Source organism: Aplysia californica, unplaced genomic scaffold (assembly GCF_000002075.1).
Source record: "Aplysia californica isolate F4 #8 unplaced genomic scaffold, AplCal3.0 scaffold00277, whole genome shotgun sequence".
In the NCBI taxonomy this organism is placed as follows: Eukaryota; Metazoa; Mollusca; class Gastropoda; order Aplysiida; family Aplysiidae; genus Aplysia; species Aplysia californica.
The window spans coordinates 322,090-344,923 of NW_004797547.1; the positions used below are offsets into that span (position 1 = coordinate 322,090).

Consider the following 22,834-nt stretch of genomic DNA (forward strand, 5'->3'; position numbering starts at 1 on the left):
AACGTTTGTTATATAAATGCATATTTATGTTACAATGAATTTGCATGCTGAGAATTTTTACAATTTTGGTCATATTTTGAGGGCAAATAATAAGTTGTTTGTATCCTTTCCTCATTTAAAAACTCTAAAAATAAACCAGCCTTAAAGATGTTTTGTTTGTGAAGGGAATTTGGGTTTTTACACAGCTTCAACTCTCTTCGTTTGAAGTTTGAAGGAAATCAATAGGGAAGGCCAATCAATAGGCCCTAGCCTAGAACCGAAAGTAGATCGAGATCGGGCTGAGGTCTGAGGACTGGACAGGGGGTTTGGTTGGAGTATGCCGATTCAGTCAACCAACTGTTATTTAATAATTTGTAATCTTCTGGCACCTATCAGAGGGTTTTTGGTGCTAAATTTAGATTCTCTTGTTATCAGCACACATTGTACTGTTACTAGATCTAGATTCTAGATCTAGATCTAGATTTCTAGATCTACGCTGTTTGAGTTTGAGTGCAGATCTAGAGTCTAGAGACTTACTATTGCGTGTTCACTTGCTTGTTGATGCCGATGATAATTACTGATCGATTTCAACTTTATTTTGACTCTTGATGATCTGCTGCTGCACGAACTAAACAATGGACAAGGGTGATCCCAGCAACGAAGATGGAACTGACAATGACAGTGTCCAAGGCTCTTCAGGTTCAGAGCAGTCTCGCAAGCGGAAGTCATCCCCGTCTTCTGCACAAGCTGATCAAAGCGCTGTACCATCAAAAGCCTCTAAACTGAGAGGTGGCAATGAATCTCCTAAGGGTGGACATAGATTCATTGGTGCAGCCTCAAATATAAAGTCGCTTGCCACATCTGAGGAAAGAGAAACATCACAAATTCAAAGCAAGAGAAAGCGGTCTTTAGATGTCATTGATCAGCAAAGTCCAACAGATGAAGCTAAGCTGGTGGTTGAGAAATCAGAATTAGAAAAAGGTGAGACCCCTTTGAAAAAGGCCAAGCTATCAGAGCAAGATGAGCCTAATGAGGCAAAGCAGTCTTTTGGCACGACAAATCTGGATACAAGTTCCGATGGAAATACATCATCTATCTCTGTAAAGCCAAAGCGTAACACAAGCACCAGTAAGCTAGGAAATGAAAGAAGCAAGCCGACGAGGAAAAGGACAAAGTTTTTACTCCAAGCTGTTTTGGAACAGGTGACTACCATTTTAAAAGCATATTGTAGCAACATTATTTATAGTGCTATATTTCATCATCATCATTGCCTTTCTCACCCTGCATCAGGGTATAGGCCACGGACAAACACTTTCCACCTTTCTCTATCCTGGGCTAGTCTCTTGATGTTATTCCATGTCTTCCCACTTTTCTGTACCTCAATTTCTTTGATTTTTCTCCAGGTTCCACGCGGTCTTCCCGTTGATCTCTTACCCTGTGGATTCCTATCCAAAACTTTCTTTGTATGCAGCTGCCTGACCTCCTGAGAGTTCCATTCCATCGCCACCGCCTTCTTCCTACCTATCTGACTGGGCTCTGTCTCGTTCTTTTTAATACTTCCTCTTTGGTGATCCTGTCTGTCCTTCTGATCCTTATTGATCAGCTTCCTCAGACGCTTGTTAAAAGAAAACTGGATCCTCTTTATGCATGTCTGAGATGTGTTCCACGTCTCACATCCATACAAGGCTGACTTCACATTTAGTTGAAAATTCTCAGCTTTGTCCGTAATGCGATATCCCTGGTCCTCAAATCCTGTTCAAAGAAATAAATGCAGTCTGTGCCTTTCCAATGTGGGACTTTATTTCAGCAACTGTTCCCCCTCCCTGTCAATTATACTCCCAAGATAGCAGAAGGATTCGACATTTTCTAGTGCATTTCCCTCTACTGTGACCTGCTCCTTTCGAAGTTCATCTATCTTTGGGACTTTTGATTTTCTGGGGTGGATCCTCAATCCAATCCAACAGACTCCGAATAGGCTGTTTAATACTAAAGTCTTTGCTTGCATCTATTCCTGGGTGTGCGACAGAAGCGCCATGTCGTCTGCAAAATTCAGATCGTCCAACTGTGTCCAAGGGGTACACTGTATACACTTTTTCTGTGTCCTCTGGTGGTTTCCTTCATCAGCCAGTCGACTGCCGATATGAAGAGGAAAGGTGATAGTAACATCCCTGTCTCACACCAGTCTTGATGTCAAAGCTGTCAGTGAGCTGGCCATCATGTACAACCCTGCAACTTGTCCCTTCTTACATGCTCTTGATGAGGTTCACCAACTTCTATGGGATCCCATGGTGTCACATCTTCCTTTGTGTTGCTCGGTCTATACTGTCATGGCGTTCTCGTAGGATCAAGGAAGTTGATGATCAGCTGGGAGTTCCACTCCAGGGACTGTTCCACAATAATCTTCAGGGTGGCAATCTGGTCAGTGGTTGAGCGATTTTTCCGGAAACCAGCCTGTTCATCCCATAGTCTTGGATCCTTTGCTGTCTTGATTCTCTCCAGAATTATTCTGTTGAAAACCTTACCTGGTATTGAAAGAAGAGTGATCCCTCTGTAGTTGCTGCAGTTGCTGAGATTCCCCTTTTTTGGAAGCTTCACGAGGTGTCCTTCTTTCCAGTCCTTTGGGAACTTGCTCTCTTTCGAGATCGTGGTAAACAGTGGAAGAAGGAAGTCTGCCGTCACATTGGCATATATTTGCTTTTAGGGTTTCAGGTGAAATCTGGTCAGGCCCGGCCGCTTTTCCTTTGTTCAGCTTCTTAATAGCATCCTGAATCTCTTGTTTTGAAGGAGCATCACAGCACATTGGTAATTCATTTCTTGCTGGCAGGATGTTTGGCGAGTTACTCGGTGGTGATCTGTTCAGGAGACTGTTGAAATGCTCTACCCATCATTTCGACTGAGCTTCCTTTCCTAAAATGGTTTTGCCCTTTTGGTCCTTTACTGGTACTTCAGGTTTCCCATATTTTCCAGCAAGAGTCTTTTTGGTGTGGTCAAGGACTATGTGCCCTCCTACTGCTGCTTCCTCTGCCTTCTCTGCTTGCCTGTTCATGAATTCCTCCTTGTCTTTTCTTAGTGATTTCTTGACATCCTTTTAGTTTTAGCTCTTGATCCTTTGTTCTACTGGCATTCGCTTCTGCCTTTAGTTATCTTCTTTCCTAATCAAATGCAATGGATCAATGAGTGTTGGCTAATCATTTCCTTATGCTCCCATAGCGTAATATTTGAACAATGTAAATTATGCAAAATACGGGAAATAGGACTAGAAAAGTCAGCTGATGATAAAATGAAAAAAGAAAAATGGATCAGTAAGTTTAAAATCAGTTTTATCATATTATTCAGCATTTAACAGAAAATTGTTAGGATAAGGCACCAGTGATATTGATAAAAGTTTGTCTATTCCTGTCACCAATTTGTTTTAAGTTATTTAGAAGTAAGTTATTTTGGTCTTTGTGTGCCTCTTTTGCCATCTATTTACACAGCAAGATGTTGTTCAGGCTTGTATTTTGATTCAAGTCTTAGACCTTGCCCCAGTTGGCTAGTAAATATTTATTAGTGACTGTTCCAAGCAGGCTTCTTTTAAGTACTTTCATTTGATTTCTTTAAAAAAGGACCAACCCCCCCCCCCCCCCCCCCAACATGTCTCATTTTCTGTTAGCCTTAGATTATTTCAAGCTTCTGTTTTGGTTTTCATTCTCCTAAAGGAGTGGACAGACAAGGATGCTAACAGTAAGAGACACTCTATGACTGATGAAAAAGAAAGTGTGAGAGGGAAATATGCTCCATTATATTGTGTGATTATATCTTTATAAATCATGTATTTCTTTTTGTTTCAGATGGAGTTTTATTTCAGTGATTCAAACCTCAGTAAAGATAGATATGTAAAGCATCTGTTGGACCAAAATGAAGATGGATGTAAGTGAAGTTGTGTAGAATACTGTTAAATATTATTTTACAATATCACAACTTACAGTACCCTTACTTTTTATTCTCTTCAGCTCCAATCTCTTAGACTTACACTGAATTGCCTTTAAAAAAACTCTGAGTCTGGTTACATAGTATGGTTTATTTAACATACCTTGAAATTGCTGTTTATGACAATAAATGTCCCTTTTGCTGTTCACTTTACTTTTTGCACAGTAGGCGTATCAAGACTAAACTCTAAACTGAGACTGTCCTGGTTGTTTTTTAGGGAAGTTATGATTTTTCTCTGTACAAGATAAAGTAAAAATCAAGTCTCTCAAACTCAAACTACTTAGGGGAGTCCGCAGTCCCCAGTGGACATTTACTGCGTAGATGATTTCCACTTTGAAGGCTTTGTCATGGTAACAAAATGATATGGAGCTTGCATAAAAGAAAGTTTGTTTTAAAATAAAAATGGAAAGTAAAAGCGACGGGAAGTTGACTTGGACAGTAGTATTATTCATACAAAGGACAGAAATGCTCAGTCCATGATGCTTTGAGCTTTTTACAGTATGATGATGTGCCTGCTTCTTGTGTTGATGATAACAAATTTTAATCTCAGAAAGTAAAATTGTGCATGTATAGTCAAAATGCTGATACTGTCTGTATATTTTAGAATTTCCGCATAACACAATGGCTTGATGATTATTATGCATTTTAATCAAACATATTATATTATTAGCCTTTTCATCCTGAAAAAGACATATATTTCAAATTTTACAAACTTGTATTACCCACAAAACTGTACAGAAATGAATGAAAATTTTATTTATGAAAATACTGTTTTAGTAGTAGTGCAGGCAAGCTAATATCTATGATAAATAAGGAAAACAAAAGAAAAAAAATAATACAGTCAAACCTGCCCTGACAGCCACCTGTACAAACGGCCACTTTCCATTTCCCCCCTTGCATTTTTTCTATATATAATTTAACTGTAAAACGGGCACCTGTCCAACGCGGCCGCGGCCACCATAATTTAACACACAACCCCTATCACATTAAGCAATAACACCTGTCTTAGACGGCCACCTAAGTGACTCCATTACGTTTTGTCATAAATTTTGCGTTGGCCCCTGGCGTTGTGGGCGAGCCGCCATAAGTCAATCACCTGTCGTTGTTGTTAGGTAGTCCCTCCAACCAATTATGTTTCATAGGCCCCTCCCACTGTTGACCAATAGCTACCAATTTTCAGCTGCTGGTGAGGTAAGCGTGGGATCCCTCATAAGCCCCGCCCAGGACTCAAACACAAATCGTAAGTGAGATGAGTGGTCACTGTTTACCCAGTCTGTAACAAAGTAACAAAGGACGTCAACATGAACTTGTGACAGAAGCGTCGCTCGTTCCCCGAGTGGTGGCGACCCATGTGTTTGTTTTAACATGGCACTCGGTCTTCCTTGTCTGATACATTTCGTTTTATTGTCACCCTTGTGCAAAATCAGCAACAAAATAAAAATTACAAACGAAATAGAAACCACCACCAACAACAACAACAAAAACAACAACAATGGGGCTACTTTCGATTGGGGTCTCAGATGGGAATGGTTTGTTTTCTTCATCTTGATCAGTTGATGTGCTGACTCCTAAAAGTAAATACTTTCCAGTAAAATGCTTAATTGTGTTTTTATTTATTTTTTTCTTTTTGCCAGACATTGACCTCTCTGTCTTTGGAAATTTCAACAAACTGCAAGCTTTACACAAGGATGGTGTTTCCAGTAAAGTTTTGGCCAAGGCACTGCAGCGCAGCAAAATCTTACAGGTAATTATTTTGCTGAATCATTTTATTTTATTTGTTAATGGTGCTGTAATTTTTTTTTTTGCTTGTGACAGTGGGGATTAGAGTATTTACCCTTTGTGTACTTTAGCAAGCTATTGATTATATCAAGTATTCTAATAATGAAGATCTGACGACAATATGTAAAGCATTGTTGTGAAATCAGGCTCTTGTCAAAATATTGAAATCAAAGAAATCTGCATTTTTATGGCAGTTGGACAATTTTTTTGTAATTTTATTTTTTGGGCACAACACCTTTTATGGCCACTCAAAAACACATTTATGTGAGAATTTTTCTGAAAAATGTTGATCAAAGGCAAAAAAGAAAAAATGTGTAGTTTCCAAGGACTCTCAAGCCTTGGAAGTCGCCAAACGTTGGCAGCCATTTTCTAGCTAATTTTACCTCTGAAACCAGGTGATCCTACCCCCTTCAATTGCAAATATCTCGATTTCTGTTCAAGATAGATGAGTGATTTTTCCATCAAAAGCAAGACAAAGGAAGTTGCTTTAAGATGATTCCAATAACTCCTCATACCCAAAAATTGACGAGGGCCTGATTCCTCCACTTCGTGACACATATATGTATTTGAATGAAAGCACAGCGGTGTACGCCTAATAGCAAGCACCTACGGTGACAAGAAAAGCGTGCTCTAATGTGCACATTCTATTTAGTCAATTTCAAAGATCAGTAATCTCGAGTAAGTGTTCTGTCAAGTTTCATTGATTTTTGTGAACAACCTCGCATCTTATCTGATGCAGTGGGTTGCATCATTGCTCTGAGCTCATTCCGAGGTGTGCAGTTTTCCTGAGCTGAACGATCACCGACAATGGTCATCATTTTTACAGTATAGCCTCTCACCAGTTACTGGCTTTCCTCATTGCTCAATTTTGTTTAAATACAACATGTCCCTTTGTCTTTTTCTCCCTAGCAAAGCCACAGTTTCAAGTGATAAAGGAGGGTGTGTGGTGAAAGCTTGGCTTCCATCACTTCCAAGTGAAATGAGTTACTTTTTTGGCTGATGTTTCTGACATTCGCACAGGAACGATCATACTATTACTATTAGCCAGAGAACACTGTCCCTGACTTTTTTCATTTTAGAATTGGTATTATTTTGTATCACTTTGTTCTACTCAATTAGCACTATTGCTTTACATTGTGGTTTCTTTTTGGTATTTTTACTTTCAGCTGAGTGGAGATAAGACTCAAGTCCGCAGAATAACCCCTTTTAAGGAAATAAGTCAAGAGGAAACAGACAGGAGAACAATTTATGTTGTAAGAAGTCTTTTTGTTTTTTCTTTTCATGCTTAAATTGAGTTGAACCGCCTGCTAGGAGACCTCAATATGCTTAGGTTCGTGAAGAATAAATTGTGTTATAGTTCCTAATAAATGAAAATCCTTTGAACAGTTGTTATTTTAAAAAAAATTTCAACCAGTTCCTAAACTTTACCTGATAAGAACTATTTGGCTGGTTAAATTTTGATAGAGATACGGTTTTGCAGTCGTTGATTTTTTTCTTCATTGTATTTTTTGTGGGGTTGTTGCTTTTTGTGTGTGTGTGTGTTTGATTTTGTGGACTTGGGTTTGTGAAGCATGTAGACGTACTGATATTGTAGTTCAACAAGTATGGTGTTTGCCATTCAACCCAGATATTCAGAGTTTGATCCCTGCCAGTGTCGGGTTATTTTTCTCATGTTTTCTACACCCTATGATCCTAAGGTAGGTAGGACTGAGCAAATAGTCTTCCCGAATATGGACACAAAATTTCATAGGTCTTGTGTAGAAGTTTCTCTGAAGCAGTTCTAAATTCAAAGAGTGGGCCCTTTGTCACTTGTGCTGCCAGCCAGACAAATTTCTAAATTGATTCCCACTCAAAACTGAAGATGCTGTTGCCCGTAAAAATACTGAGAGTACCTTTCTAAAGAATGGCATGTGGCTGCCTGTCATGCAAGGGATGATTCTATGTTGTTTAGATGAAATGGCTGTATACATGAAAATCAACCACACTGTGAGACAAAGATTTTGCAGTCAGTTACTCCGTAAGTTCCAACAGGGATTCGAGAAGAAGAAGAAGACACATACTGGCAAGTGTGAGCTTGAGAAAAGACTTATGACTTATCGGTAGTACATTCGACTGCTTGCTAAAACTTTTATTCAGTATACTTCAAAGATCAATACAGTTAAATTTCTCATTTTTTTCAAGGTTCTCAAAAACGCATGATTACGTGTCATATTGTTTTATCAGACCTCCAATTTTGATTTTCTGTACAATTTTTTAATGTCTTACTGTTCAATTACTTTGCTGTGTATTGAAAATGTAAGCTTTGTGTTAGGATTTTTTAAAGGAAATGATATAAGTCAGTGTGCGTTAATCGTGTTTTCAGGAAAACCTGCCAAGTCGAGCAACTCATACCTGGATAAGAAGTCTTTTCTCCCAATGTGGCAAAGTGGTGTATGTGAGCCTTCCTGTCTACAGAACTACCCGAGAGAAAAAGGGCTTTGCATTTGTAGAATTTGACACACCAGAGGAGGCAGCCAAAGCTTGTGTAAGAATGTGAAGTGTCCAATATGCTAACCTTTTTTAACCCTGATTTTTGATATTCATGATTATCTTCCACCCTGAATAATACCAACAATGACTTTTTATATGTCTGTTGTCCGATGTATTATATAATATCTTTTTTTTTAAGTTCTGTTATTTAAGATTCAGTTTTATTGTTTGTCACTTATCATATATTTCTTAAGGTTTTTAGATTCTTATGGAATGAGGTGCTCGTCAAGTTTTGAACACGTGGAGTTATTGGTTTAATTTGTTTGGCTTTCAATAAAAAATAACCCGTCTTTCTTGAATAGATGTCAAGATTTTTGCTATTGAATGAGAAGGGGGTTGCCTGGTGTTTGAGGAAAAAATTAGCAAAAAAATGTCTTTAAAAATTGCCCAGCAGGTGGAAAAATGTTTGTTTCTTTGATTTCATTATTTTGACTAGAGCCTGATTTCACCATGATAACACACACATATATGCATTGTAAATTTGTGCATACTTTGAATGTAGTGGTGATAATTTTCCGCCAATTGGCGGAAATCCGCTTTTTTTTTTCCTTCTGCCAGAAATTTTCCTCTTTAAAATTTCCTCCGCTTTTCCGTGATTCTGGCCCGTCAGAAAAATGTCATGCGCTTCTGTTGATAACAGGTGATAGCAGGGTGACTGCCAGGTGGCAATTGCGGCCGAAGCTCGATAGGGAAAATCAAAATCTACTTTAGCTTTCGTTACCACCCAGAAATTTGCAGATAATAATCTGATAATGCAACATTTGTAGCATGCAGGTTGTGCATGACAAATATAGTGTCACCATGAAAATAAATCAGTATTCGTGACTGTGCTGTCACTTGGAGGGGGGGGGGAGAAAGTTACAAGTAACAAGCGTCTTGTCGGGCTCGCCATTGTGACCGGTCAGTGAACCTGCGCACGTTCTGAGCGCTGCGAAGTACTGTACTACTGAATGGGGGGAGATTATTGGTTTTTTTTTAAGATACACTTGGGAAGGGGAGAGGCCTAAACGCAACTGCCGAGGACAAAAAACTGAACTTGGAAATCAGTTTTTATATTTATAACTTTGATTACTACCAGAACAGTCTGCAAAGTAAAGCACGCATAACTTGTAAGATTGTATTGAACTTAACACAAGATTCGCAGATTTTCAGTGTCACTGCATCTTACCATCCCACAGTTCTTACACCTCTTACTTTGAATAGGTCTACTTGAGCCATTCAAGTTATTACTCAACTTTGAGTCTGAGCCATAGTTTTTGCCTTTCTCGTTTATTATGTGAATCATGGCACCCAGACTGGTTCATGACAGTCGATATTCTGGTTCTAGGACTTTTCTCAGGCTCAAAACAAGATTCTTTTTTTAATAGTTTATACATGTATACAGGCGAATATGATGAGGGAATATGCAAGAAAGTAAGAATAGACTGAAATACCTAAGTCGCTCGAGACCCCAGTGCCACACTGACATGTTGTTGACTGACTACATATATGTGTGTACACACACACACACACACATATATATAAACATATGTATATATATATATGTATGTATATATATATATATATAAAACTAGCTGGGCCCCCTTTCGATGAAAGGGGTGATCCGTGCATTAGCATCAACTGAAAGTCATTGGCCTACTATATTTACACTCTACTGGAATGGGGCAATAAATCTTGAGAGATGCAAAAAATTAGAAGGTCTAGATCTAGATCTAGATCTATACTCTCAAAACAAAAATCACTTCCGGATTTTCTAAAATTACAGAGACGAAGCGTCGGCCTACAAAAACGATCGGCGAAATAAAGAAATTTAGATTTTTGCAGCAAAACTGTCTCAAAACTGAAAAAACAAAGGGCGCCATGATCTGGAGAATATTTTTTTTTTATTTTTGGTAAAAACCGCATGTCGATCAGTGCAACCATTAAAAAGCCTTTTGAATAGCAAAATTCGGCCACCACAAATAGATAATAGATTACATATATTATAAGTCAAACCTGCCCTGATGGCCACCTCTATAAGACGGCCACTTTTAATTTCCCCCCTTGCGTTTTTTCTATATAATTTAACTTTGTAAAACGGGCACCTGTCTGCCGCGGCCACCATATTTTAACACACAACCCCAATCACACCAAGCAATAACACCTGTCTTAGACAGCCACCTTAGTGACTTAATTACGTTTTGTCATAAATTGTGCATTGGCCGCTGGCGTTGTGGGCGAGCCGTCATATTTCAATCGCCTGTCGTTGTTGTCAGGTCATATAGTCCCTCCAACCGATCATGTTGCGTAGGCCCCTCCTGTTGTAGACCAATAGGTAACAAATTGTCATCTGCTGGTGAGGTAAGCGTGTGATCCCTCATAACCCATAAGCCCCGCCCAGAACTTTTACACAAATCGTAAGTGACATGAGTGGTTGCACTGTTTACCCAGTCTGTAACAAAGTAACAATGGACGTCAATATGAACTTGAGACTGAAGCGTCGCTCGTTCTCCTAGTGGTGGCGACCCATGTGTTTGTTTTACCATAGCACTCGGTCCTCATTGTCTGACACATTCCGTTTTATTGTCACCCTTGCACAAAAGCAGCAACAAAAGAAAAAAACGAAAGAAAAAAACCCAGCGAAAGCAACAATAACAACAACAACAACTATGCAGCTACCTTCGGTTGAAACCTCAGAAAGGAATTCTTTGTTTTCTTCATCTTGATCAGTCCTGCCTAAAACAGCCACCTGTCTTATACGGCCACTATTCTCCTTGACTATGGGTGGCTGTCTTACACAGGTTCTGTTTAGTTTTAGTAGAGGTTTTACGGCGCTCGCAACTGCATAAGGTCATATGAGCGCCAGAAGATTAAAGGTGTCACAAGAGAGTAACATACATAAAAAAGAAGAAGGGGAGATAAGGATGATAGATGTTCCATTGGAAAGAAGAAGCAAACCACACCAGAACACCCGCCAACCATCCACTTACACAGGTTCGACTATATATATATATATATATATATATATATATATATATATATATATATATATATATATATATATATATATATATATAATATATACATAACATATAAATGGAACATGCACTGTTGTTGTTATGTAAAATGCCCCTGGAAAGTGGATGACCCCCCCCCCCAGTGGAGAATTTGAGAATTTTCCTCTTTTTTGACCATTTTCTATTATCACCACTGTGGATCTGGTATCCCTCTCATACACTCTTTGCTCTATATATCTTAAATAGTTGCTGAACAATCCACCTCCAGAGAAGGCACAGGAAAAGCCTGGAAAATTTCCAAAAAGTAACAAGACTCTGAATAGACTGCAGAAAATTGTTCCTGAAAAGCCTGGTAATATTCATTTGCCTTTGTAAACTGGTTTGTTTTTCTTGGAGGGGGGGGGGGGGTAATTTTAACTTTTGTATGTGTTCTTAACAGTTGAAACACACTTTTTTTAATTGCATTTTACATCAGCCTGTTTTGCATATATATCCTTTCTTTCATACCTGTTGTATATTAACAAAGCAGAATTTATTAATTTATAGCTGAAACAAATTAAGAAATAAAAAAAAAATTCGTTTATTGTTGATTTGGTAACAGTCCGGTACTATTGATTCAAATACTTTATGTATTTTAGAAATTTCAAACTAACTTTATTTATTTTTGCTTTGCTTTAGGTTTGTGAATTTGTGATGAGTTTGTATTAACTGATCTACCTGTCTGACCTCTGTTTTTATTTTATGTTCAAAATTGTTATCATGGCATCATTTTTAATAGTTTTGTTTATGTGTTTTATCCTTAGAACAAGATAGCAATGAAGAAAATTTCTCAGACGATCAGAAAAAACAATCTGTGAATCCAACCAGCACAGAAAAACCGAAAAAGAAAAAGAAGAAAAAAGGGAAAAAGAAAAAACCTTCAGAGTCGGTTTCAGAAGAAAAGCCTGACACTGCCAATGCTCCACTTCCTGCATCAGAAACGTCTGAAGTGAAAAAGAAAAAGAAAAAAAAGAAGAAGAAGCGGCCAAGTCTGTCTCAAGATACCAATACTGGGCAGGATAAAACTGATGTCAAACCAGATGAACAATCAAAGGAAGGGGAAGTGCAGCCTTGTGTTCAAACAGAATCTTCACAATGTGAAACAATTATGTCAGATGATAAACAAAAGCCTACAGATGCGCCAAAAATGGAAGCTGAACCAGCCAATGAGGAATTAGTTGAACGTAAGAAAAAGAGAAGAAAGAAGAAAAAAAAGAGTGAAAGTACTCAGGAGGGAAAGAAAGGCGAAGTACATGAAATTCAGTTTGCCAATGTAAGCAAAACCAAAAAAACAACAGAAGATGATGTACTTCTGAAAAGTGAGGAAGTGGTGTCTGAAAATGCTCCTGTGGCAGAAAAGAGTAGCGCAGAAGAAGTTACACTATGTCGGAAAGAAAGAAAAAGATTGAGGCAAGAGGACATTAGAAGAAAAAAAATGGAGAGGGAGGAAAAAGAGCAACTCGAAAATATGGAATCCGTAGAACTGAAAAGTGTGAAGGCAAGGGAACGACTTCGTAGTGATATCTCGTTGAGCTCTCAATACACAGATAGTGAAAGTGAGGATCCTGCTCGCATTCTGCTCAAGAGAGATGGCTCTCAAGTCACATCCATTCTCAAGTCTAAAAAGAAGGCAGTTCCTAAGAGAGTAGAATTTGACTTAGTTCCTGAGACCAAGGAATTTATCAGGGGCAAAGAAGTCAGGAAAAGAAAAAAACTGAAGAAGGAGAAGCTGCACTTGAGAATAATTTCAAAGTAAGTTGGAAGTTCAATAAGTGAAGTTGAGTCGCTCATGAAATTTAATCTTTTTCTTTGTCTTGTTTGTATTTGTTTTTTAATTCAGTTTCTCTCCAAGGGAGAAAAGGATGAATTTTAGAGGGGTTTTTTTGCTCTATATTCTAACTGTTGACAATCATTAACTTGAAAAGTTTATTTCTTAGGCCATGCTTTGATAATGAGAGCTGTCATGAGTTAAATTACATTCTTAGATTTATAGATTTAAAAATGAAAGTCATTCTCTTGTTCTTTTTGTTTTTTGATCTTTCATAGTTTTGTTTACTCATGCCATGTGTGACACTTTCTTCCTGACATGACTCTTTAGGTTTCAGGTTTGTTCTACCTCGTTGACATTTTAGGTTTGAGTCCTGGAGGTGGCTTTATTTTTCTCCTTTTTCATAGAATATTTCTTATCTGCTGATCGTTCTCATAAAAGACCAAGTAGCCTACTCTACCTTTGAAATTTTTTATATTTTCTCAATTAGGGCATTAGGTTTGAATAACAACATACTTTTACCTGTTTAACAATGGTGAACAATACCCTTTTTTAGCTGTTTAATTATTTAAACATTTTTTTACCATAGGAGATGTTATAATCTGTTTCGTTTGTTTTTGTTGAAATATAAGTCCCGAAAAAATTTGAGTTACATTTTTTTTTTCAAAAGTGGAAGGGAGGGTCCCACACTGACACAAAATTTTCAGAGGGGATGACGAACTCAGACCTCTTTTTTTTCCAGTTTTTTTTTTTTTTTACCATCGCAGCTCTTTTGCTCATTTAGCTGCGTTATGATTTCCTAGTATCTTTGTGTGTGTGTGTATATCATGTCTTTTTTTTTTCCAGGAAAGAGTGGGACACATTGAGAGCGGAGTATATCAACCAGCAAAAATCTCACATGACAGCCTTAAAAGAATCATTAAGAGAACTGAGGCAACAAGAAAATGCAGGCAAACCTGAGCCAAAAGGTGACACCTGACATCTATTCAATGGGTGTTAAAGAAGGCCAATATTTCTTTTGTGTTCTAGTTTTGGGTAACTGCATTTTCTTTTTAATCAAGCCACACTCAAGCTTGTGTCCTTCAGCCGAGAGCTCTTTCTATGTTGCTGTCTATTACAGTAAAAGGTGGTGGGAGGAAATGGCGTTGTCCCACATCATGGAAGTTATTTTTTGGACAAGGACGTTCTTTTAAAATTCAATTCAATTTTCTTTTTAATGAAAAGGAGGGGGAAGTAACTATGTGAAACTGGAGCAAATGTATTAGTTTATTAAAAAAATATTAGGTCCTTTGTTTTATGCCAGTCAGAAGGGAGAGCTCAAAACTAATATCAGAATGGGACTTTAACTGCTGTATGTTCAATGTGTAAAAAAATATTTGAATTTTAGGCAGAGATGTTACTTTTCACATGTTCATGTAATGGAATTATCTGCCTCTGGGTAAGATCCTTCCCTGACAATGAATTCTTCATCCCTTTGCCTACTATTATTATTAATTTTTATTTTCATATGATATATTTTTTACTGTTGCAGGCCCGCGACATTTAGACCTTGAGGATGTTTTTGGAACAAAGCGCCTCAAGCCGAGTCGGGACATAAAGATGGCACATGTTGAGGCTTTGAAATTTATTCCAAATGTTATAGTTCAGTGGAGATGCACACATGAAATGCATAGAGACAAAATCCGGGTGAGTTAACAACCTGTCAAAGTTACGGTCTGAACCATATGTTTATCTGCACCATATGTTTTAGAAATATGTTTCATAAACACTTAGCATTCTTACTGCCAGTTGTGGCTTTATTCTGACCTTTTTTAGACATACAGCTGCCAGTCCCATCATGTAACAGCTGGAATATATCTAAATACTGATTTCAAGATATGTGTACAGTCAAACCTGCCCTGACAGCCACCTGTACAAACGGCCACTTTCCATTTCCCCCCTTGCTTTTTTTCTGTATAATGTAACTGTGTAAAACGGGCACCTGTCTAACGTGGCCGCGGCGCCACATTTTAACACACAACCCCTATCACACTAAGCAATAACACCTGTCTTAGACGGTCGCCTTAGTGACTCCATTCATTACGTTTTGTCATAAATTGTGCATTGGCCCCTGGCGTTATGGGCAAGCCGTCATAATCCAATCACTTGTCGTTGTTGTTAGGTAGTCCCTCCAACCAATCATGTTGCATAGGCCCCTCCCTCTGTTGACCAATAGGTACCAATTTTCAGCTGCTGGTGAGGTAAGCGTGTGATCCCTCATAACCCATAAGCCCCGCCCAGAACTCCTATGCAAATCGTAAGTGAGATGAGTGGTCACTGTAAATCTGTCCCTGTCTGTAACAAAGTATCAATGGACGTCAAAATGAACTTGCGACAGAAGCGTCACTTGTTCTCTGACTCTGAGTGGTGGCGACCCATGTGTTTGTTTAAACATGGCACTCGGTCTTCCTCGTTTGATACATTTCATTTTGTTGTCTCCCTTGTGCAAAATCAGCAACAAAATAAAAATAACAAACAAAATACAAACCAACAGCAACAAAAACAACAACTGTGCGGCTACTTTCGATTGGGACTTCTGATGGGAATGGTTTGTTTTCTTCATCTTGATCAGTCCTGCCTAAGACGGCCACCTGTCTTATACAGCCACTTTTCTCCTTGACAACGGGTGGCCGTCTTACTTAGGTTTGACTGTATTTTCAAATTAGCTTTACGCTCTCCAAGGTTGCTTTCTGTAATTCTTTTTTTTCTGTAAACCCCTGCTAAAGCTCATGGAGTAAATGACTGTAAGACTTTCATGTCACAGTGCAGCTGATTTTTTCAAACATGATCTACTTGCTACTTTATACTGACTAGAGTGGCTTCAGTATTTAGTTGGAATTAGTTTTGAATTTGGCCAGGATGTCTGCACAAAGTGCCTACTGTTTTCAATTTTAGAACCACCTAGGGATCTTAAACTAATGTGTGAAATATCCACTCAGGACCTCCAAAATTTTTAGTCCTTTTCCAAAAAGACTAGGTGCTCAATCCTTCCTACGATAGAGCTGGGTCGCGAGAACGGAACTGAATCGCCACTCTTCCCTGCGGAACACGATTCGCGATTCACTTCAGCGGAATGCGGAACAGTATTGCCTTCCGATTCCCGATTCACTCCCCTGTCGCTGTCACCACCTTCTGGCTTGTTTGTTACCAACTGCGGAACACTAAATATGGCTCCCCTTATTTTACAAAAGATGGTATAGTCCAACCCCCCCTACTAAAACAAAATAAACGGGGTCCAAACTATAGACAGAAGGAATTTTATGGTTTTAGCGAATCATGGGGTTGGGGGGGGGGGGGGGTGAATTTATGGGGGTCGCTAATTGAGGTTAGTAGATAGAACAACGCAACGAAGGGTGTGGGGGGTGGAGAGGTTGGCGGGGACAACAAGAGTGGGACTCGCGCTCGCCAAGTGGATTGGTGGGGAAGAAAACGTGAAAAAACCCCAACCCAACCTGACTCTGTTGGGAATCAAACTCAGGGCCTCCTGCAGACACCATACCTGTTGACTTAGTGTTGACACCATACCTGTTGAGCCCCCTACTAATGTAATGAAATTACTCTGTTATAATAAATATATACTTCCCTGCAAGTGTTATTTAGTCGACTAATTTTTTTCAGTTCTTCAGATTTATGAGATTCTTTCATACTCAACATTGGAAAAAACTTTGTTTTTTCACGGATATGTTTATTGAAAAAAATGTATGTGGTTGCCCCTCTAACATGTTCAGAATAATGAATTAACCACAGTATTAGTGTGTTTATAATTTAAATGTAATTGCCTTGTCATCTTATCAAATTTTTTTGTTTGTGAAAGTGCAAGATCTCGTTTCTCAATTTTCCTTAATTTCCTCTGGGCATTTTAATTTAACTTGTGGTGTCAGGGTCTGGCATCACATACCAATGCTTGTGATCTGACATAACACCTCGGGAGATTTTATAGCATTTTTTGTCATTTACATGTTGTTTGAGGATGCTATGAGTCAGTCCCACCCTTATTTCCGTGTTCTTACCAAATATAGTTTGTCTTGTGTCTGACTGTGGGCTATTCTTTTCTTTGTTACAGGACATGCATGTAATTGATGATATTGCTGACATCTTTTAGTTCCCCCTTTAAGTGATGAAGGGACAAGTAATGGTGTTTATCTTGAATATCAGTTTCACAAAGCTGTGTACATAACATTTTTTAATGTCTCTCTATATAAACGGTCGAAATTGTTCAAGAAGACCACCCATGGACGAGGAGAAAAGTAGTTGTCTTAGACCGATAGATGTCTTGGACAGAGTCTTTATAATATAGAAAAAAAATGTGGGGATGTTGGGGGGGGGGGGGAGGAGTGGAAAGTTGTTGTTTGTACAGGTGATTGTCTTAGACAGGAGGCCGTTAGATGTTAAAGAAGGTTGGACTGTATTGAGCACTCTGTTCTAGTTTCTTCTTTGGATTTAGGAAATTCAGTGCTTTAGCAATGCAACTACTTGCCTTGCTCAGCTATCTTTTAAAAGAGTTGTTGTAGAAGAAACTTGCAGATTTTTTTCACCTCTGTGTAAATATACCTCAATTTTTCAGGGTATGTTCAAAAGTCTTGGAAGTGGAATTGCATACATTGATGCAGAAGAAGAGGCAAAGAGCGGATACATTCGATTTACAGATGAGGAAAGTGCAGAACGCTTTACCAAACTCACACTGACACAGTGCTCAAGTTCATTTAGTGCAAGAGTTCTGCCTGGTAAGTAAAAACTTGAATGCTAAGTCCAGATTTTAAAACATGAAATGTTGATTTAATTATATATTCCTCTCATAGCACTTTGCAACTAAGCAGATTTCTCTCTTGTAATTAGTTTTTCTTTCGTTTCTTTGAGTAACTATTATCTCACTCACTACCACAACCGTAACTGTTGCAGGTGAAGTGGCTCCGATGCTGTGATACCACACCCGCAACACTCGCGGTTCGCTCTTTGGAATTTTTTTCTTATCTTAAAACCACACCATTTGCGGTGCTGGTTCGTCTTTTTCGTAGCCCTTTCAATTATCTTTCTTTAGAAGAAACGGAAACAAATTCGGATGAGCGCAAGTTGAGTTATTGATTTTTACGACAACCACCATTTGAACTGAATTTACTATTACGTTTCCCACAGTGGTAGATGGCTTCTTTGACCATTTTCGAACATTTGACAACAAAAAAGTGACTCAGAAACTGATGAATTGGTCGAAGATTGTTATGACAAACTGGGTGGGTAAATTTGCAAAGAAGAGTAAGGTTTAGTAGGGCCCCCAAAACCTAAATCTAGGGTTGCAGTAGTGGGGAAGAGCATGAGTAAGAAAGGCAAAGGGAACGCAGTTTTTGACCAATTTTTTAAAACTTGTGAAAAAGAAAGTAACAATAAAACAGAGCTGTAATTTCATCAGGGCAATCTTTATTATGTTCAAAAACAATGTTCCCTATTTCAAGTTTCTATGTTAATTAAGCGAAAGCACAGTGATTTTTAAAAATTACCCTTTACATAGCTGGTACACGGAATAGCTACCCCGAAAATGCCTGGTAGCAAGTGAGTTATTTTGATAAGGGTTCTCTCTAACAGTGATGTCCCCACAAGACTCTGTCACAGGTTTAGGAATAGGCTTTACGACACTCTCTTTAGAAGAGTCCTTTTTCATATTCCAAGTCAGAGGTCTATTTTTCTATAAATTCATAATGCCTTGATTTTTTTACTTTTTGTCTGTTTTGGACTTTTAAAGAAAAAGTAATGTTGAACCTAATTTTCTTCTACTAGCTGAAAAACAGCAAGCGTACTGGGACAAAGCTAATGAGGACAGAATGAAAAGACTTGGAAGGAAAAGAAAAGAAAAGGGCTCGGAGAAGGTAAGCTGAAGTAAAAAGAAAAAAAAATCAATTCAGACTTTAGAGATGAAGATTTTGTTTCAAGAGGTCAGGGTAGAATTTATTTTTTTTTATATAGTTTCTGTACACCTCGACCATGCTGCTTCTTTGGTGACAAGAGAATGTGATGACCTGTGAATGTGATTACCTAAATGAAATGTGTTGTCTGTTGTCTCACTCATGCTTTCTGTCTTTGTTCAGTTCACTGTGAAATTATAGCAAGGAAATGTACTATAAGCAAATGGCAGTTTCTTTGCACAATGATAGCTATTTTCTTTCAAGTGAAATGAATTTAGCCTTTATGATGTAGAGCAGTCATGTCAGGAGTCAATTCTAATGGATCCTTTTTTGTCTTCCATTCATTTACTTAACAGAATTGTTGCAAGTATTTATGATTCAGTCCAAATGCAATTGTCTTAAACTTATTATTATTACTATGCTTCTAGTGGAATGTCTTGAGTTCCATTACAAAACAATGTCAATGTTTCTTTTTACCTATGTATACCAATTGTTGTATTGGCATTTGCACAATACTTCACTGTAAACAAAATCATCTTGACCCTTCACCTCCCTGTTTCATGTACTGTATACATACATTTTTAAAATCAAATTGAATTCTCTATTTGCTTTTTTCAGTTGGCAAGAAAAGTATTTGAGAGGAATAAAGCTACATTCTTCAAAAAACCAAGCAGAATTGTCTTTAGTGACGGAGATGATGATGTAAATGATGAGGAAAAAAAGGACGAAGATGATGACAATGATGAGGTAAAAAAGGAAGGAGATGATGACAAAAAAGAGGAGGAAGATGTCAAAGAAAAGGACCAGTCTGAGTCTGTAAAAGAGGATAGTGCCAAAGCATTAGAAGACCAGAATTTGTCAACAGAGGCAGCCGTTCAAGAGGAGGGAGCTTCTTAGTGTCATACAGTCTAGCACGCACATAGCAAAATTGGCAAGACACGGAAATCTTTTCATATGGAGCATTGTGAAAACAGACGCTCGTCAATTTTTGGGCTTATGAATTTATTGGTATCATCTTTTAAAGCCTGTTCATTTGTCTTGCTTTTGGTGAAAAAAATATCCATCTATGTTAAATAGAAGTCGAGATATTTGCGAATGAAGGAGGCGGGGGTCACCTGGTTTCGTAGGTAGAATAATTAGTGAGAAAATAGCGGTCAAAGATGAGTTATTTCCCTAGTTTGAGAGTCCGTGGAAACTGAAAATATACATTTTTTGTGCCTTTAATCAACGTTTTTCAGTAAAATCCACACAGAAATGTGTTCTTTAATGGACATGAAAGGTGTTAAGCCAAAAAACGAAAATTCAATTTAAAAATTCACAAACATGGGGGGAAAATGCCAGTTTCTTCACTTTGATTATTTTGGCGAACGCCTGATTTCACCATTCTGCCTCACATACATGATATATTTGCCCAAATATAACGATGTATGGATTTCAGGCTATATCAAGGGAATCAACAAAACCGGACAAGTGTGTCAAAGTTTTACATCAATTATGCCCCCTTTGAAAGCCTTCCAGGGGTTGAGGGTCCACAGTTGCTTAGATTTGCAGATATTATGGGTTTTTGAGATTGATAGTTTTATCCGTCTCAGTCCTCTGCTAAGATCAGCCATTTGTCCTCACTTCTTTTGCTTTGCCACATTCTACTCTCTATTACAACTTTACCTGACCTACCTTTGCAGAAAACCAGCGAGCAGTTATGAAATGTGATCTCTCTGTTGAAGAGGAAGCGCACTGACACACATGTCTATACTGGATAAGTGCCTTCAGGCAACGACAGACTCCCCACACGTAGCTGAAGTCTGCAGATCCACTGCTAAACTCTTATGCAATGCTTGTTATAAAAACATCCTTGGCTGACACTATAGCCTTTGACTCTGGTCTATAGAGGTCATTGGACTACAGGTATACCATACCTGCTCTCTCTCTCTCTCTCACTCTCTCTCCCTCCCTCCCCACTTCCATAAAAATAAATATGCGGCCATGTTGAAGTAGGTCTTCCCTCTCTGGTGCCATTGTTTTTCGCTGTTTTCTGTTCCTTTAATTAAGGTACAAGTGCAACCCCACTGTAACCCTGGATGTTGAGCACTTGTCAAAATGGGGTATTATTTTTTTTATACAGTGGAAACCACATATAACAGGTCCGGTAATAACAGGGATACTGCAATAACAGGGATTTTTTAAATCCCTGTTTTTTCCTACTCTTTGTCTCTATTAAAAGTAATTGGCAACAACAGGGCCTCATCGGAGCCCAATCAGTTATAGCAAGGACAAAGGCTCGTTAACAATGTAAGAGAGAGGAAGAGAGAGAAACGCAGTGATGGAGCAAGCCCGCCACTGAAGCACACGCAGCGGCCTAGCTACACGCACGCATAAAACATGTCATGCGTAGGCCTGTCACACGGCCAACACCACTGTTCGTGGGTACTTCTGGCAAGGGAAACTACCCATGAATAAATACAGTTGGATTGGTCCACAAATGCTTACTTCTGTTACATTTCTGATTTAACAGGGATCTGATATAACAGGACTTTTTCTCTGGTCCCACCATACCAGTTAAATCAGGTTTCCACTGTAGTTGCCCAGATTTGAAAGGACTCATCTCTTTGAAATTATTGTTTTCTTCTTTTTTTCTCAGTGCTTTTTCATTTTTGTGTTACTGTATAAAAATGTAGCTAGTTCTTTGGAGAATTCACCTTGACACTAACTGAACACTGAAAAATGTTTTGTTTTTTATTGGGGGTACTTCAGTCAGTCAGAGATTGTAGGGCGAAAAATAAAACTACAAAAACGTTTGTTGGAGTTGTTTCTGTCAGGATTTTTTTCATTTGTTATTGTTGCTTGACATAATTGATGTCTGAGGCCTATCGGCAATGACAAAAATATCAAAGTGAAGCTCAACAAAAATAATGTCTAAAGCTTCTAAAATAAAAGGAGTTCCAGTACGGTATCCGTGGTAAAAGTAAACAGTAAGACAGACATGTACATGAATTTTGGAGCTGTATTTGTCAGGGGTATTTTGTTTGTGTGGGGGTGGGGGGGGTAGGGTTTTTAAAAAAAAATTTTTTTTAAAAATTCATTTGACTTGTTCTTTGTGGGAAGCAATTAATTTTGCGTTTGATTCATTTATCTTTTAATAATGAATTGAGTATAATTTCGTCAACACAGTTTTCACTGGTCATATCTTCCATTGCATGCACACATTTGAAACATGTATGATTGTGTCCTTAGCAAAGATAAAATTCTCCATCACAGTACATCGTCCAGCTGAAAACATGAGATGGCTACAAGAAGGCTGACAGTTTGCATTGTGTGTGTATTGATTCATGTTCAGGTCATGGATTATTAGTCTTGAGGTTTTTCAGTTATAAGATTCCCATCCAAACGACTGAAACGTGGAATCTGTTGCTATACATGTACTACTATTATTGACCTTATTGCTTTCATTTCAAATAGGCCTGAAACTCATTTCATTTAACATTTTTATTTTTCTAGGAGTATGGGTGGAAGTGAGAAGTCAAGAGTGTTCTGTTTCTGATCTTATATTGTTCAGTTGTTCTGTCAACATTGTTTTTGGTGATTATGCTTTGACTGGATTAAGCTTTGTTATATCTATTTTATGTTTTAAGTGTTTGTTATTTCGCATCATGTTTTATTGTGGTAGTAGTAGTAGAGAATAATTTTGAAGAATTTTATATAGGAGAGGGGGGGGGGGGGGGGTCATTTTTTTGAGTTGATGAAATATTTTCTGGCTGACACATACAGTATCCATTTGTCTTGGGTTTCAGAGGTATTGCAGTTTTCATTATATGTGTCACGACGCGATGGAATCAAGCGCTCGT

The 22,834-nt window shown here is 38.3% G+C and overlaps 1 protein-coding gene across 1 annotated transcript; it reads left to right on the top strand.

Annotated features, from left to right (window-relative positions):
• Positions 1 to 197: 197 nt before the first annotated feature.
• Positions 198 to 20,032, top strand: LOC101847884 (la-related protein 7). The gene is made up of 12 exons (XM_005101275.3): positions 198 to 1,181; positions 3,810 to 3,888; positions 5,583 to 5,692; positions 6,894 to 6,980; positions 8,090 to 8,251; positions 11,499 to 11,604; positions 12,056 to 13,043; positions 13,906 to 14,027; positions 14,591 to 14,745; positions 17,663 to 17,822; positions 18,868 to 18,956; positions 19,611 to 20,032. Exons 1-12 carry the CDS (start codon positions 615 to 617, stop codon positions 19,887 to 19,889), a joined length of 2,904 nt encoding a protein of 967 aa, XP_005101332.1. The 5' UTR covers positions 198 to 614; the 3' UTR covers positions 19,890 to 20,032.
• Positions 20,033 to 22,834: the final 2,802 nt, after the last annotated feature.